Here is an 18,469-nt window from a genome sequence, read left to right as displayed (position 1 = left end):
TGAGGGAGATTATTTTGGATGATAGATTGAGGCTTATTTTTCAAGTCTTATTTTTCTGCATTGATTTATTCTTAAAGTATATAACATTTTATGAAACCAGTAATGTTATCATTCTTCACTACAAAAAAGATTAAACCAAATAAAATATATTGGAACGAATCCCAGAAGTTGGGCTCAGCAAGCACATTTATTCCAAACCCCTCAGAGACATCCATTACAATCTTAGGCGAGTTGGCAGGCACTCTGTAAACTCCTTCTGAGTGGGTAGGGAGAGCTATCATTAAAAACTGGTTTAGGTAAATGACCCCTGATTTTAGCTAAGCGAACATGTGAGAAATTAATTTGTAAGAGAGTGGAAGGAGAGAATAGCATTAAACAATTTTTTAGATGTGTAGAATCCACCCTCCAAGTGTCCTGGACTCCATGAGATGATAATGTCCCAGGGTTCTCTCTGAAGACTCCACAGGGGAGCTTTTAAATGAGTTTCATCCTTTGCTAAGATAAGCAGACAGGATATTAAACCAACTGATTAGGCAAGAAACACATGTACTTTAAACCCCATTTTCAGCTGTCACCTACCTCTCAGCTCATTGGATGTGGTAGTCTAATATTACTATTATAATAACCTGCAAGACGTATGATATAAAAGAGCTCTTGGAGATACTGCTAGCATTTGTTTTACGCATCACAGAATAACGTTTCCTACTGTACATGATTAAGAAATGGGGGAGGGCTAACAAAAGTTTTATCTTTTGCTATAACATCATCAGAAAAATATTCTATAGATGTTTGTTTTTTTCAACTGCACTCAATTGACCCATGTCTCATGTCTATTCCATCAGAGAGCTACTCAGAGAAATATCCTTTTACTTTCCATAAATAATCCTGGTTAAGAACAAAACAAACAGAACAAAGATAACACAAAACACCAATGTCAAAAGTAGTGGGTCCCTAGGCGGTGAAATATTTCCCACAGGATCTCAAGAGCACGATCAGAACTAGAATGACTGGGGTGTCGGCGCTCACTGTGTCTATTTTTATTGTGTGCTCTAGCCCTCTCCCGGGAGCTGGCCTCCGCAGGGACCTGAGGGGCCCTGGGGGGGTATCCTCCACTGCAGGGTCCTCAGGGAAACACCGGGGTCCACTGTGTGCTGGGCTACACTCAGGAGGGTCCGAGACTCAGGTAAAACCTCCACCTTGAAAACGGTGACTATCCTGCAATTTGACAAACTAACATGGCCAGAGACCAAAAAGCAAGTGCATAAGGGACGATGAAAAGTATTTCATATCCTGTTCGGGAAATCTCACAATAAGGATGAAAATTTAGATTAACACCCTAAAGGCTGATATTTACTGAGTTTAGTGTCAGAATTACCTGAAATTAGAAACGACTTGTAGTATTTGTTTTCGTTCAGAACTAGAGGCCCGATGCACGAAATTCATGCAAGGGGCTCAGCCCTCACAGCCACGGCGGCTGTCTCAGCCCTTGCAGCCCCAGAAGGTCATCCGGAAGGACGTCCGGAAGGTCGTTCGGCTGTCAGGTCTAATTAGCATATTACGCTTTTATTATTATAGATGGCTTCAGTAGATTAGGGCTTTTATACAGTTACCTCTACCTGGAGATGGCAAAGGAGGTGAAAACTGCATTTCTGAAACTGTAGAATTGGATGTCTAACTCTTCTGGGAAAACAGATAATGAAGAACCAGTTCTCCCCATCTGGCTGGCTGGGAGTGATGGTTGTTCATCTTCCTTCACATTGGTTCTGGAGCTAACATTGGTCCTCAAAGAATGACCTATCCCAAGAGCACAGGTCTCCTGGGAGAGGTCATTTTATTCCAGGGTATCTAAGTAACTTGCCTACTATGCAGAAACCTATAGGATACCTCATCCATCCAGACAAACCTACTAGCCCATCTGGTTGCCTATAAATAATGCATTCAAAACTTATTCAGCTCTGGCTGAGTAGCTCAGTTGGTTAGAGTGTTGTTCCGGTACGTCAAGGGTCAAGGTTACAGGTTCAATCCCAAGTCAGGGCACATACAAGAATCCACCAATGAATGCATCAATAAGTGGAATAGCAAAATTGGTGTATGTCTCTTTCTCTCTCTCTCTCTCTCTCTCTCTCTCTCTCTCTCTCTCTCACCCTCCCTCCCACCTCCTCTCTCTCATCAATAAATATAAATTTAAAATGTGTATTTAGCACCTTCTAATAAGAGGGATATAGGGGGTGTGGTGAGAGCCTCAAAGATGGACAGAAGGTCATTATTCGAAAAAAATGAGCAAGGTTAATGGCAGAGGTTGGAGAGCAAAATATCCATCAATGTGCCTTACAGGGTGCTAAACACGATCCAGACTACAATGCTTCACAGCACAGAGAATCTTCCACTCTGCCAGCTCCCTCAGGCCACAGAGCATCGGAACAATCCTTCCTGAAAGAGACGCAGCTACTGTCTGGAGATGGTCACATTTAAGGAGCTTCCTGTCATTTTGCATTTTTTCACTTTTCACTCTAGAGTATTGGGCTTCATAAGTACTATTGACTTCATTCCCACAAAATAAGCCACGCCCCTAAGCTGCTTGCTAGGTTAGAGTCAGTCACACTTCCTTCCCAGTAATTACCTGCAGTTTATCTTGACAAATGTTTACCGTAATTGACTTAATTTAAATCCCACCTTTTCCCTCATCTCTTTCATTTTACAGGATCAGCCACAAAATTTTAGAGTTGCTCATTCTCCTTCTTAGAGTAACTAGGGTGCCTGCATTTTTTTGTTTGTTTAATCCCCACCCAAGGATGATCGAGGAAGGGAGGGAAGGAGAGGAAGGTGGGAAGAGAGGGAAGGGAGAAAAAGAGAGAGAGAGGCAGAGAGAGAAATACCGAAGTGAGAGACACACATAGATGGGTTGCCTCCCGCGCACACCCCACGTGCCCCTGCTGGGAATGGAACTGGAGACCCTGCAGAGCTGACCCTTCACACCAGCCAGGGCTAGCGCACGCGCATTTTAACGCCCCTGGCAGACTCGTGTCACAGAGGGCCGTGCTGCTCCTCAGTGGTCTCCATAGGTCTACCAGATCGGCTAAAGCCGTGGTCGGCAAACTGCGGCTCACAAGCCACACGCGGCTCTGTGGCCCCTTGAGTGTGGCTCTTCCGAAGCCTTAGGGGGACCCTAATGAAGTGAATAACAATGTACCTACCGATATAGTTTAAGTTTAAAAAAATGTGGCTCTCAAAAGAAATTTCAATTGTTGTCCTGTGGATATTTGGCTCTGTGGACTGATGAGTTTGGCGACCCCTGCGCTAAAGGATTTGACAGTCAGACCATATCCAAGATGAGCTGTTTAGACTGGAGTTAGCTGTGCCTTCACTTGTATCTTAGCTGTGTCACTGATGGGTCTGGGCAAACCTCCCTAGTCCTCTGGTCCTGTTTCTTCAGCTGAAGAAAGTGGAAATAAATCTACTGTACATCACTGAAGTAAGGACTAAATGCGGAATCTTCCGTCTAAACACCTAGACCACTGCGTTCAACATGGGCATGAATATGAGTTCACTGGTCCATTCTTTCATTAAGGGGCTTCATTATTTCTAGCACTTTGAGGTCTAAAAGAAAGCAGGTTAAAAAGAACACAGCAATCTCCTTTATTGCCTTTTTAATTTGCTAACAAGTCAGCTAAAATACTCTCACAATACAATTTTTAACAAGTGAGCTTCTTCCTGGCATGCAGGACTCCTAGGCAACAATTAGATAATGAGGTCCTGGCTGCAGACCTGAGCGCCTGCGAGGATGCTGATGGCCAGCACACAATGGCCTTGACTTCCAGGCCTGAAGTTAGCTAAGCAATTAAACAGCAAGGCCTGTGCCTTGACATTTTTTAACATATATTTTTATTGATTTCAGAGAGGAAGGGAAAGGGAGAGAGAGATAGAAACATCGATGATGAGAGAGGATCATTGACCAGCTGACTCCTGCACACCCCACACTGGGGATCTAGCCTGCAACTTGACCGGGAGTCAAACCGTGACCTCCTGGTTCATAGGTTGGTTGATACTCAAACACTGAGCCACGCCGGCCGGGTGAATTTTCTGATATGATGCTGAATTTACTGAGTTTGTCAGCAGACTATTTTTAATTGAAGGTCAATGACTTTTCAACTACTTTGGGTATCATAATATGGCTTTTTTTTTTTAGGACATTCTTTACATATCATTCTCCCATGACAGTTTTCTACTCAGAAGCTACTCATGTTAAAGAATTGATATTACAACCCCCCAAAAGGCTAGTAGAAAAATAAAAACTACATCAGCATATGTGTAAGTGTGATTATACACAAACACACACATACGTTTGAGGCTACACAAAAACTATAAAATTATTTAGCTTTGGAAATAATGCAAATGAGATCATTATGCTAACTTGAAAAAATTAAAAATAAATTCTGCTTCCCGGAAGATATCTAAAAAATATAGCAAGACTTATTAAATGTGCCTAGGAGTTAGCAAAATTCCTGGTATATAGTAGGCGATCAATAAACCTTTACTAAAACACTAAAAATAAATGCGTCACAATCTTGCTTGAATTTTGCAAACAGAAAAACTCTGCAAAGAAGAACTACCCTAAATTTCCAAGAAAATAAGTGCAGAACCAGGAATAAAGTTCAGGTCAATAAATGTGTAGTTTCTACCATTTTACAAAACGTTACGATGTCCCAGGTCATTATCTCTGCCCTTATGGAGGGGTGAAGTAACTAAGAGAAATGAAGCCATTTGGCCCAGACTTCCAGCGAGGCCGAATCGGCAGAGAACGGCAGTGTGCTGCCCACGAGCAGTTTGTTTTCATCTTGTTCCTTCTCATCTTCCTTCTCCCCTGGCTGCTGCTGTGGAGTTCCTGATGAGATGTTATCCGGAAGGAGATCTTCAGAAGAAACTCTGGCGCTGACTTGGAAGACCCATGGACGGGGTCTCCCACACTGATTAGCAGCTTCACACTCGTTTCCAGACAAGCACGACTATTTCAAGCAGCACCGATGAGAAGCAAGGCTGGGCAGCTTACTGCAGCCGACCCCCAGGACATGTACTCTCAGCCCAGTGAAGTCTTTATAAAGTTGCATTCCCCCCATATGGTATATTCTTAAAAAGTTAAATCCGGTGGCGGGAACAAAATATTGCTCATCAAATAGAATCATACTTGGCAGATACATACTTGTAGATGTAACTTTAAGTATCTTACCTTCAGCCTTTGTTTCATACAATAATGTCATTCACACATTTTAGCAATTTTTAAGCAATATTTAATCATCTGAATGCTTAAGGTCATTCCATTATAACTACATTTCCTTATTTAGTACCCTTTTGGTTTAGATAAATTGGAATGATTTAAGAAATGTTTGTTTTACCCTTAAAAAAAATGTTCTGAGAATTTCCACAATTTCATTCAAAAAGATATAAATCTCTAGACTGTGAAATGTCATAGTCCATTGAACACTCACCTAAACCAGACTTTTTTAACCGTTTTAAGTGCTGACTTGTTTGTTTTCCAGTGGGAGATTTTTGCCCATGTTTCATTTCTTTATCTGAGCTGTCTGCTTCACCATTTTTAGATTCAGATCCTAAAAAAGGAAATAGTTATTAGGTCATTATCTTCCTCTTGCTGTCCTTGGAAAGAAACATCTCAAATTGTCTTAAAAAGCTGTAGATATAATCTCCTTTTCTAAGAGTTAATTCACTACCTTGGGCCACAATCTGATTCCTTTACTGGCTACAAAGAGAAAGCCCAATAAATCAATCACACAGAACAAAAAGCAAGAACAGACGGCCTAATAGTGGCGTCAAAAACACATTCGCTGATCTGACAGCTTATAAAAGAAACACTGAGATCTTTTGTAAAAATACTCCAGTAAGCTCCAACAATATTATATCACTTAGAGACGATGCAAGACAGGAAGCTGAAGCAAGAAGAGAAGCTCAGAGAGAGAGAGAGAGAGAGATCGTACCTTTATAAATAACTTTACGTTGCAGTAGGCACAGAAAATGCAGCCATCGGTATATCACAAACAGAATGGCACATCGCTGATGAAGTGACAGGAGGTAAATTAGAAAAGGTCAGGCCTGCACTGAGGTGGGAAGGATGTGGCCAGAACACGAAACCTAATCAAGGATGCCCGGTGCTGCAGCCGAGGACCGCAAAACAATGCACACCCCCCGAACTGCTGCTGCGGGCGTGCCCATCAGCGTGCGGTCCACCATTAAAGTTCCACGTCCACACAGAAGCAAAGCAAGAGCAAACACCCGCCTAGAAGTGCCGTTCTTATCCCTACTGACGTGAGCAAAGGAAGTCCTTTGCTGATGAGGAGCTGGTACCTTTGTTTTTTAATCACTGAAAGAGTCAAAAGGTACAGAAACCTTGGGGCACAATCTGAATTAACTCCTAGAAACATTAAACAAAACCTCGAGTGGAACCATTGCTCAGTTGCAGAGAGAATTCCTGGCATCTCCCTTCAGCGAGGAGGTCTCCCCGGGGGGAGCCTGGCCCGCGGACCCTTTCGGCTCTTTACCTGACGGCGAATCCGACTGCTCGTCAGACACCTTCAGGGGTGTCAGCACCACGCGGGGGACAGTCTTGTTGACCATCACTGAGACTCCATTTCTTCTCTTCTGCTGCTGCCTCAGAGCCTATGAGACATGACAATAAAGTAGAACATAAAAATACAGCCCCAACGGTTTCTCGTGATTGAATTAAATGATCCATTTGCCCATTAGATAGAGCCTTTTATGAGACTTAAACGCACAGAGCTACTCATTTGTCAGGATTCGCAATAGCCACCTTCAGGTCATTTTCCCTTCAAACCCACAGTCGGCCTTTGGCCAAGGGTGTCACTCGGAGACCCTCTCGGGTATCATTCAGAAAACAAAGCCCACAAAGGCCTGCTCCCTCTTTGCCGTGGGGCTGGAAAGCCCACGGGAGGTGAAGCCATGATGCCCAAGTAACATACACGTCAAAGGCATGTGTCCAGACCGGGATGGAAAGCTCCGCGTCTGCGCGCCCCTGGCAGGTGCGCCCTCCGCGCTGCTCAGTCAGTCACGGTGACAGCGAGTGTCATCAGTATGTACAGCGGGTGGGGACACAGTATTGATGCGCTCGCTCAGCCGCGGGCAGCGCCGCACAGAACCGCGGGACATGGCAGGAATCGTTTATTTCTGCGAAGGGAATCAGTCCTCATCTTGGAAACCTGGCAGCGCGTGGCTCTGTTGCTGGCTTGACTTTGGGCATTAACCTTCAGGACACGAGCCTGACGGCCTCTGGCAGATCCCGGAGAAAAATAAACCGAGACGAGAATCAATCTCTGCAAATGGGAGTGTTGCGTGATTCATAAATGAATCAGCCACGGTGCCGATGATGAAATAAAAGACATTTGAAAGTTCTGAGAGACAGCTTATCTAGCTGATGGATTTACGCCGAAAATTACCTGTAATAAAAAGGGTCTCAGGCACACAAAACCGAAGACACATTGAATTCACACTTACAGGAAGGCTAAGACTCCTCAGCAAGGTTCAAAGGCTAGCCCCAGACAGTCTCAAACCTTTTTATTCCTGGTTCCTGTGTAATTTCTTCCAATTTTCTAACATCTCAGTTACTTGATTAATGTTCTTCGACCAACAGCTGTCACGGGCTGCTGAAACATTGCACTGACTATATATTCCCTCGCTGTCAGAAACGATGCCATTCTATTTGCAGAGTCGTAGCTGAATGTCCAACTTGTTGATCGCAAGATTTAGCAATCCAATCATTACAGATGTGAAAAAGTAAATGCCATGGAAATGAGAGGAGGCATAGTCAGATTATATTTATAACCAACTGGGAAAGTGAATGGGTTGAGAAATCTATTACAAACCAGAGGCCTGGTGCACAGATTCATGCACCGATGGGGTCCCTTGGCCTGGCCAGCGGGGATCAGTGGACCTCTGCACAGCAGCAGCCTGGCCTTACCTGCCAGCTCGTTGGGCTCCAACCTGCTGTCTGCGCTGATCCCACACAGCACGAAGTAGTGCAGGCGGCCAGGGAGGAGCCCGAGCCCGGGTTAGGCACCGTGCCGCTCTCGCTCATCCCAGCCCGGCTGCGACTACCGCCGCTGCCGCAGGGGCACGCAAGAGGAGGGTCCATGGGAGAGATTCATGCCACTGCAGCTGCGCTCACCAGCTGTGAGCCCGGTGTCTGTCAGCTGAGCAGTGCTCCCGCGGTGGGAGCCCACTGACCACCAAGGGGAAGCTCCTGGATTGAGTGTCTGCCCCCTGGTGGTCAGTGCGCATCATAGCTACCAGCTGGTCATCTGGTAGCTTAGGCTTTTATATATATATATACTAGAGGCCCGGTGCACAAAAATTTGTGCACTCGGGGGGCCGGGGGGGTCCCTCAGTCCGGCCTGTGCCCTCGCACAGTCTGGGACCCCTCGGGAGATAACGACCTGCTGGCTTAGGCCTGCTCCCGGGTGGCAGAGGGCAGGCCCAATCCCTAGGTGTAGCCCCTGGTCGGGTTCAGAGCAGGGTCGATTGGGGAGTTGGGGTGCCGCCCCCTGTCATGCACAGAGCAGGGCGGATTGGGAGATTGCGATGCCACCCTCAGTCACGCTCAGGGTAGGGCCGATTGGGGGGTTGGGGCACCACCCCCTGTCACGTACAGAGCAGGGTCAATCAGGGGGTTGGGGAGCTGCCCCCTGTCACGCACGGAGTAGGGCCGATAGGGGAGTTGGGGCACCACCCCCTGTCACGTACAGAGCAGGGCCGATCAGGGGGTTGGGGAGCTCCCCCCTGTCACGCACGGAGTAGGGCCGATAGGGGAGTTGGGGCACTGCCCCCTGTCACACACAGAGCAGGGCGGATCAGGGGGTTGGGGCGCCGCCACTCTCACACTCAGGGCAGGGCCGATGGGGAGGTTATGGCTCTACCCCGTCACACACACAGCAGGGCCAATCAGGGGGTTGGGGCGCTGCCCCCTGTCACGAACAGAGCAGGGTGGATAGGGAGGTTGTGGCCCCGCCCCCTGTCACACACAGAGCCACAGGGCCATCAGGGGGTTTGGGTGCTGCCCCCTGTCACGCTGATCCCGGTGCCGGGAGGCCTCGCATCTCCGCTGATCCCGGTGCTGGGAGGCATATTACCCTTTTACTATATAGGATAGAGGCCTGGTGCACGGGTGGGGGCCGGCTGGTTTTCCCTGAAGGGTGTCCTGGATCAGGGTGGGGGTCCCCACTGGGGTGCCTGGCCAGCCTGGGGGAGGGGATGATGGCTGTTTGCAGCTGGTCACACACCCTTCAGGGTAGGGGTCCCCACTGGGGTGCCTGGCCAGTCTGCGTGAGGGGCTGAGGGCTGTTTTCAGGCTGGCGGGTGACGGAAGCTTCCAACTGCTCCTTTTTTTCTTTTTCTTTTTTATTCTGGGCCAGCTTTAGCTCTGAGGCTCCAGCTCTTAGGCCTCCGCTGCTGAAAGCAGGTATCTGGTTTGTTTGTGTTCTATAATCGAAACAATGTATAACTCCAGCTCTGAGATCCCGGCTCGCTGAAAGCAGGTTTCTGGGATTTTGTTTAGCTTCTATATTTGTAACAATGTTTCAAACTGCAGGCTCAGAGGCCGGCAAGGCAGGCGGGGAACGTTGGTTTCCTCCGTCACTGAAGCAAGCAAGCCTCATGTTAGTTTCAAGCTTCCTGGCGGCCGGCCGCCATCTTGGCTGGCAGTTAATTTGCATATCGCCCTTATTAGCCAATGGGAAGGGTAGCAGTCGTACGCTAACTACCATGTTTCTCTTTTATTAGATAGGATAGATTATTCTGTTGCTAGTGATAACACAAGTCATCTTCCCTTCTTAGATGTACTAAGCTTTTATAAAGAACCAGGTACTGTGGGGGGGGGGGGGGGGAGAGGGAGACAAGAGACACAAAACTGAATAAGATGCTATCCTCCTCCTCATTTTCTAGCTCTCAATAATACACATATATATTTCTTACTTAAATTTTTTTTTATTGATTCTGGAGAGGAAAGGAGGAGGAAAGAGAGATAGAAACATCAATGATGAGAGAATCACTGATTGGCTTCCTCCTGCACCCCCCCTCCCCCCCCCCCCCCCCGAGAATTAAGCCCACAACTTGGGCATGTGCCCTGACTGGGAATCAAATCATGACCTCCTGGTTCATAGGTTGATGCTCAACCACTGAACCATGGCGGCCAGGCGTCTCAATAATATATTTAATGAGAGCACATTGGTATAAAATATTTAAGACATTTGCTCTTTTTCATCAGGTGTATACATAACTCTCTCTAGCCTTATGTACGAACACAAAGCAATTTATGGACATTAAACCATCAATCCAATAAAAAAAACAGAGTGAGGCAACACAGTGCTCTCCATTACAATTAAGTCCATCTTTGCCCACTATGTAAGACACCCACAAAACAACAAAATCTACAAAGAGTGACAGGTTTTTAGGAGGCTCTACAGCATAGATTTAAACTATTTCCCTTGGCAGTTCAAATAGGCATTTAAAAAATATTCATTTGATGTCAGGTGTATTTTGGAAAATATTGGTTGGAAAAAAAAAGAGAGAAAGGGATAGAATACAAAGAGGCCCATCAGCCTGAATCATAAAGTCAAAGATGGCCTGCCTTTTCACAGCATCTGGAGGTAATAATTAAAGTAATAAAAATTCCACCCTCAATTTTTAGAGGTGAGAATACTCTATTATAGGAAAATTAGTAGTTGGATCAGAAGAAACCATGACAGCAATAATAGTATAAAAACAATGAAAACCCTTAGCTTCCCTGGCTGGTAAGCTCAGTGGCTAGAGCGTTGGTGTATGCACTGAAGGGTCTCAGGTTTTGGTTCAATTCCTGGTCAAGGGCACGGCACATACCTGGGTTGCAGGTTTGCTATCCAGCCCCAGTCAGAGTCTCTCTCACATTGATGTTTCTCTCCTTCCATCCCTTCCTCTCTCCATAAAAAAATAAGTGGAAAAAAAATATGCTTGGGTGAAAATTGACCAAAAACAAAACTTTTTTTTTAAACCAAACCTACAGCTATTTTTAATTTTAAAGAGTGACGGTGGAACCAGGTAGCGATAAAATAATGCTAATCAATATTGTGCTTATTTCAATGATTTTCTTTCTGAACATGTATTTCCTACTCAGAAATTTAAACAATATTTCTTAATATAACATTTTAGAAAAATATATTATTTATTTCAGAGGGGAAAGGGAGTGAGAGAAAGCTAGAAACATCAATGATGAGAGAGAATCATTGATCGGCTGCCTCCTGCACAGCCCCCACTGGCTATCAAGCCTGCAACCTGGGCATGTGCCTTGACTGGGAATCGAACCATGACCTCCCCATCCATAGGTCGACGTTCAATCACACAGCCACGCTGGCCGGGCCTTAATATAACATTTTTTAAAATACTGATATGCAACACTCTGTGCCTGTAGGTGACTAAATGCCCAACAGAAAAAGGACTGTTTTAAGTGTATGGAAAGTATGCATACTTTTTAGTTTTACCTCTAAAACACGAGCATTATATTTGACCCCGATTAACTTTTCTAGGGGCAAATAAGCAACAATTGGGGAGTGTGTCACAGTGGACAGCAGGCTCCCAGGTAAACTGAGGGGCACCTGGGCTCAGCTACAGGAAGGGGCATCCTGACCACATTCACGAGATCCACCTCATCGTAGGCTGAGCAGTGCTGGGCTCGTGGAAGAGTCCACTTCCCTTCCCAGCAAGTGGGGTTTATTGGACCAGGACACTGAGGACTCCTCCATGCAGGTCGGTGTGGAAGGATGGGGGAAGCAATGCGGACCCCAATGAGATGTTCAGGGTAGTCTGGGCTGGCTCCGACCAGAGAACTCTGACGCTGGTCATGTCCACCAGGCAGGCCGTGTAGTGAATCCGGCCTCGCATTATTATACATATTAATATGTGTCTTACATTGCCGGTCTCTTGGACAGATCCTGCAAGTGAAGAAGCTAGCTAGTCATGGTTTTGGTTTTCTGTGTGTGTGTGTTTTGGGGGGTGGGGAGTTATATAACCATATTTCTGCAACTCACACAGAGAGGCTGCTTGTGTCCTCACAATTCCTTGAAAAAATGTGCAGTGCTGTTTGGACCACACCGCCTGGGGTAAGACAGTGACAGAGGGGAGGCTGACGTGAGTGGGGATACACACCTTCCTGGAGGGGGCAGCACCTGCTCAGGAGAACCAACACAACTGGACTTTCAGGATGTTTAGGTGAGTTTTCCTGTTTTGAACAATGTGCCAGACAAAACAGAGATGGTTCTGAGCCTGAGGGCACCGATCTTTGACACCATTAACTGCTCCTCACCTCACCCAATAAATGAGTCTGACCATGCCCAAGGGAGGTAGGAACCCCCTTCCTGGTCGAGGACGGGCTGCTGCAGAGCCCTGGCGATGACTGTGGGGTGTGGTGGTTAAGACTGTGGGTGCAGAGCTCTGGTTAAGACTGTGGGGTGCCATGCCTGGCTGGCGTGGCTCAGTGGTTGAGTGTCGGCCTATGCACCAGGAGATCATGGCTCAACTCCTGGCCAGGGCACATGCTGGGTTTGCAGGTTCAATCCCCATTATGGCACATGCAGGATGCAGCCAATCAGTGATTCTCTCTCATCAGTGATATTTCTCTCTCTCCCTTCCTCTCTGATATCAATAAAAATATATTTTTAAAAAAGACTGGGGTGCGGTGGTTAATGGCGAGGTGTAGAGTCCGAGAAAGAGTGCGCGAGCAGAGCAATGCTGAGTGAATTACCTGGTACATGTCCCTGAGAAACAGACACAGTGCCACTAAGATGTATAAACAGGAAATGCACAGAGCTGTTTGCATTCAGGCTGTTGCATTCAGGCTGTTTGCATTCAGGCTGTTTGCATTCAGGCTGTTGCATTCAGGCTGTTTGCATTCATTCAGGCTGTTTGCATTCAGGCTGTTTGTATAAAGGTTGTTCGTATTCAGGCTGTTTGCATTCAGGCTGTTTGTATAAAGGCTGTTTGCATTCAGGCTGTTTGTATAAAGGCTGTTTGCATTCAGGCTGTTTGTATAAAGGCTGTTTGCATTCAGGCTGTTTGCATTCAGGCTGTTTGTATTCAGGCTGTTTGTATCAGGCTGTTTGCATTCAGGCTGTTGCATTCAGGCTGTTTGCAGACAGGCTATTGTATTCAGGCTGTTTGCATTTAGGCTGTTTGTATTCAGGCTGTTTGAATTTAGGCTGTTTGTATTCAGGCTGTTTGCATTCAGGCTGTTTGTATTCAGGCTGTTGCATTCAGGCTGTTTGTATTCAGGCTGTTGCATTCAGGCTGTTTGTATTCCGGCTGTTTGTATTCAGGCTGTTGCATTCAGGCTGTTTGCACACAGGCTATTGTATTCAGGCTGTTTGCATTTAGGCTGTTTGTATTCAGGCTGTTTGCATTCAGGCTGTTTGCATACAGGCTGTTGGTATTCAGGCTGTTTGCATTCAGGCTGTTTGTATTCAGGCTGTTTGCATTCAGGCTGTTTGTATTCAGGCTGTTGCATTCAGGCTGTTTGTATTCAGGCTGTTTGCATTCAGGCTGTTTGCATTCAGGCTGTTTGTATTCAGGCTGTTGCATTCAGGCTGTTTGCACACAGGCTATTGTATTCAGGCTGTTTGCATTTAGGCTGTTTGCATTTAGGCTGTTTGTATCAGGCTGTTTGTATTCAGGCTGTTTTCATTTAGGCTGTTTGCATTCAGGCTGTTTGCATTCAGGCTGTTTGCATACAGGCTGCAGGGGCGGTCAGCAGCCACTGCCTTCTCTCAGTAGGGCCTCTGCACCGCTCTTCACAGCAGGGTACCCTTGTATCCCACTGTCCTCAACTCTGAGCCTTAGCTACAATTCCCAGAACAAAAGTTTCCATTTTATATTATTACAAATATAATAGAAGTTAAATGCAATTTAACTTGTAATCATCTAAGTTTAGGTATCCCACAGCCTGGAAATCCATGTAATAGATTAAGAAAGTAGGATGAGGAAGGCCACTTTAGCGGTCCTGGAAGGTCAGCTCTGCACAGGGTGCCATGAAGGGGAAGTATTTTTGCGATGGCGACAACTTGGGGCTGCGATGCGGGCTTTTTCTATTCCACACCAAGGGTCTCAGTTAGCTCCGGGAGCCTGCTGGTCCACCTGCATACCCTTCTATTTGACACGCATGCTACTTATTATATTAGTCTAGATGCATTTTAGGGGATGATATCCCCAAGGCACCCCTAACTACCCAAGCCTGAGCTCTCCACTGACGTGCTAATGGAGAGCTTATTTAACAACTTTAAATCCTGTAATTTCAAACCCAGAAAGAAGCAGCATCAAAACCTAAATAAACAAGCAGATGGCAAGCGTAAAAGCAGTCTACCATGCTGCCCACATGTAAATGTTCTCATGCCCAAACTACAGAGTCTATTGGACTTGCCAAGTCAAATGCTTTCAGGTACTAGTCCATATGAGAGACATTTACAGGCCACAACTTGGAAATAAACGTACTATTTCAAGGACACATAACAGCGCTCAACCAGTCTAGGAAAAGGAAAGATCCCACCAGACATTAGTTACAGTTTTAGATCGATGTGGAAAGAAACCAGAAGGCATGCTTTTCTCTAGAGGTGCACCCCAATGTTCTCTTATAACAAGAGACAATACAGATGATGTAGAACTGTATACCTGAACTCGCATAGTTTTATTAATCAATGTCACCTCCAATAAGTTCAATTGAAAAAAGAGACATGAAACCCTTTAGATCAAGCATGTCAAACTCAAAGGCTAACACAAGCCAAATAAATGAGGCATGCGGCCCGTGGGCCGCGAGTTTGACATGCTTGCTTTAGATAAACATTTAAATTGGTAAACAGAAAGCCTGTCAGATAACTATGCAAACATGACAGAGTTCTCATTTCCCCTCGAATGAAAAATAAAACCTAAAGCCAGAGGCTCTTGTATTAGCTTGGATTTGCATAAACAAGTAACGCCTGCTTTATTTTAGTTGAAAAACAACACCGACAATGTAACTTAAGAATGCACTGAATGTAATAAGCCCTTCCCTGAAATTCTGAAAGTACCACATGCTGCGAATGCTAAAATCACTGCAGACACACACACACACACACACACACACACACACACACACACACACACGAAATAGCCGGCTGTGTCAGGCACCAACAACCTGCATTGTTGCTAGTGTGCTAAACGTCAGAAACTGCTATCAGGCAACATAGCCTTTGGAATTTCGCAGTATTGGTCAAATATACAAAGCTAAAGCAAAATGCCAAGAATATATCTGCTTTGGGGTGTGAAGAGGAAAACCGGATGTGCAACTTTATGAATAAATCCTACACCCTAAATAAGTAATGCCGGAAGCCAAACCTGGGGGAGCCACCAGGTTACCGCCCATAGCAGACCTCATCCTCCTTCAAGCTTTCCTTTGATTCTGTTTATAAACTTCCAAAGCTTAATCTTTCTTCATTACCCTTTCTTCATTATTCATGCGATTACACCCAACATGCGATGCTAACTAACATTGCCATGATTAGGAAGCAGAAGTGTCCCAAGTATGTAGGAACTGGGAGAATGATCGGTGTCAGTAGCCAAGGGGTATATGGCTCTGTAAGTCCCAGCCTACAGATACACTGCCGTCCACAGCACTGCCCAGTAAAAACCCACCGCAGAGCTACAAGCTTCAGACTGGGGTGGCGGCCTGGGCTCAGGACTAGGAACTCTATCTGGCTTATTTTGTGGGGATATTTGCTTTACATTATTATGATTCACTTACATTTATAAGTATAAAGCTACTGGATTTTGGTGGTGGTGTTTTTTCCCGCCCTTGAAGCAGCCGAGGCCGCTGCTGACCAGGTCCTCCCTCAGCGTGCGGAGGCGCCTGCCGCCCTACCCCCGACTCTGAGCAAGGAACCTCCTCCTGTCCCGTTGACCCGTTACGGCGTCCCGGTTAATTAGAATATTTCTCCATTTTAGATATATCTAGATGCCAAAAGGCATTATGCATTAAGGGGGCAGTATCTGAAATGATGATTCTGGGCTGAAATGTCATCGCCAAGATTTACTCACTGGACGATCTTAGGCAAGTTACCTAATGTCTCTGGACCTTAGTTTCCTCGTTTGAAAAATGGGGATGCCGGGCCCTGCTTTGAAGGACTTGCATGAGGATTAAACGGCACAGTGCATGTGAAATGCAAAGCACAGTGTCTAGGATTCAGAAAAGTAAATGTTGGCTGATGCGATTATGAGGGTCATTCGGCTGGCCCTACATTCATGAAATGATGACTTGTGCATGTAAATATACACACAAAACATACATTCGCAAACACAGAGCACAAATATTGGATATCTATGGACACATAACAGATACACTTACACCACTCCTCTAGGGCCAGTCAACTCTCCACAAGAAAGGTGAGCTGCGTACACGCTGAGCTGCTACAATGTACAAAGCCTCGTGTTCAGTCAACTTGTGAAATGCTGCCTGAAGAAATTCAGCAACTACAGGGAATCTGAGCTACATTCTGCAAGAACAGCTTTTCTTCTAAATGTATTTCTGATAGGAATTTGATTATTAATCAAACATTGGCATAGCTGCTATACAGCGGGCCATATTCCCCTGGTGACTCATTTGTTACTTGGCTATACAATAGGACATTTTAAGACATGGATAAATAGCTCTTTCTGGACATTCAGAAGTTTTCACAATAGATTTTCTTAATACAAGGCTTAGAGCCTGAGCAAGCAAGGGTCACTTCCCATGAACACATGCTCTGCAATAAAATAACACAAAAAACCACTAACTCAGAGCTGTGCAATATTTGCGTCATTGTAAAAAATGTTCAGATGATATGAAACCCAAATGAAGGGAGTGAAAAGCAATGAGACCTGACAATGCAGAGATGTGAGTTCTCATGTCTCCATTCGCACACAGGAAGGCTTCCTGGGGTGCACGTTTTCTAAATCACCGCTCCTCGGAAGCATGAGTTTCATTTATGATCGCATCTATGTTTCTTAAATGCTACGACTACCAGCACCCAGTTTTGTGTCTTTTGCTCTGTCCTGGTCAGCATTTTATTACCTGAATAAGCCCTTCCTAGGTTTCCCTCCCATCACCCAGCCTTTATGTCAGCCTCATCACAAGGAACCTCAACACTAAATTCAACTTTGTTCTTTGGCGTCTAAACCATTTCCCAAGAGCAAGGATATAAATGGCAAGGTTATTTGACCTATGTTACTACTATCGATATAATCCCAACGAATGGAAATACTTCAAATTTCAATAATTCATATAGAATAAAAGGTAATATAATTCAGTACAACAGTATTAAGTTGCTTTGTTTGAAGCAGAGGAAAAGTAGGTGGCGACAGTCTAAACCTAGGAGATTGGATGTGAATATAAGAAGCGCCACAGATTGACTGAACTTTTAAAGAAATGCTTAACTTTATTTACAAACATGTCTCTTTCCTTGTCATAAATATTGTATCCCTAGAATGACACCAGACTTGGTAAGGGTCAGCAAGAGGTGAGGTGGAAGAGGACGTCATTCAAGGATCCAAATAAAAATGTCAGAGTAAAGCCGTCACCCAGGGGAAAACCAGGAATTCAGGGTTAAACGTGTGAGCCTTCCGCTCATTAATATCGTTAGGATGAGCATCGCACAAGGTCCCCATCTAACCACAGCATCCTGCCTTCCCTTCCCTGCACAGTGGAGCAGGGCGGTGTGACCGCTGTGGCTGACACCTCCTGTGCGATGACTGTGGGCCAGACACTCACTCGACCACGTGCTGCCAGTGTACCACCTCCTCAGTCCTCAGACCATCCCCATTTTCTAGAAATAGAATTTGAGAGGCGGAGAATATAAGCGGCTTGCCCAGAGTCACACAGAGAGTAGCAAAAATTGAAACCAGGGTATGTCAGAGGTCAGAGTTCAACCTCGTAGCCATCACCTCTCACCACTATCTCTGGACAAGGACACACAGGTCAAGACTGCTGATGTGATACCAGGACGATATGCCAAGGTAGCTCCACTCAGCACCAAACCACGCTCACTGAAGACGCATATTCTACATGCGAGCAAGCCACAATTACTGTTTTCCTTAATGCATGTCGGTAATGAGAAGGAAATTATCTGTGGTTTTTTAAATATATATTTTCATTGATTTCAGAGGGGGGGGGGAGAGAGAGAGAGAGAGAGAGAGAGAGAGAGAGAGAGAGAGAGAGAGAGAGAAACATCAGTGATGAGAGAGAATCATTGATCCGCTGCCTCCTGCATGGCCCCCACTGGGGATGGAGCCCGCCATGTGGGCATGTGCCCTGACCAGGAAATCGAACCGTGACCTTCTGGTTCACAGGTTGATGCTCAACCACTGAGCCACGCCTGGCCGGCCTCTGTTTCAGATAAACATGAGACAATACACAGAGACACTA

The 18,469-nt window shown here is 45.6% G+C and overlaps 1 protein-coding gene across 1 annotated transcript in view; it reads right to left on the bottom strand.

Moving 5' to 3' along the window:
- ASXL3 (ASXL transcriptional regulator 3) overlaps positions 1-18,469 on the bottom strand; it is a 103,973-nt gene that overhangs the window by 63,534 nt on the left and 21,970 nt on the right. The window contains exons 5-6 of the mRNA XM_036322652.1: positions 6,549-6,666; positions 5,484-5,603 (exon numbers count right to left, since the gene is read on the bottom strand). Of these exons, the coding sequence (XP_036178545.1) occupies positions 5,484-5,603; positions 6,549-6,666 (238 nt within the window). The remainder of the gene's footprint in view (positions 1-5,483; positions 5,604-6,548; positions 6,667-18,469) is intronic.

The sequence above is a fragment of the Myotis myotis genome, unplaced genomic scaffold (genome assembly GCF_014108235.1).
Source record: "Myotis myotis isolate mMyoMyo1 unplaced genomic scaffold, mMyoMyo1.p scaffold_m19_p_9, whole genome shotgun sequence".
Classification (NCBI taxonomy): Eukaryota; Metazoa; Chordata; class Mammalia; order Chiroptera; family Vespertilionidae; genus Myotis; species Myotis myotis.
Note: the sequence above shows the minus strand (reverse complement) of the source record. Positions and strands in the feature narration are given on the sequence as shown.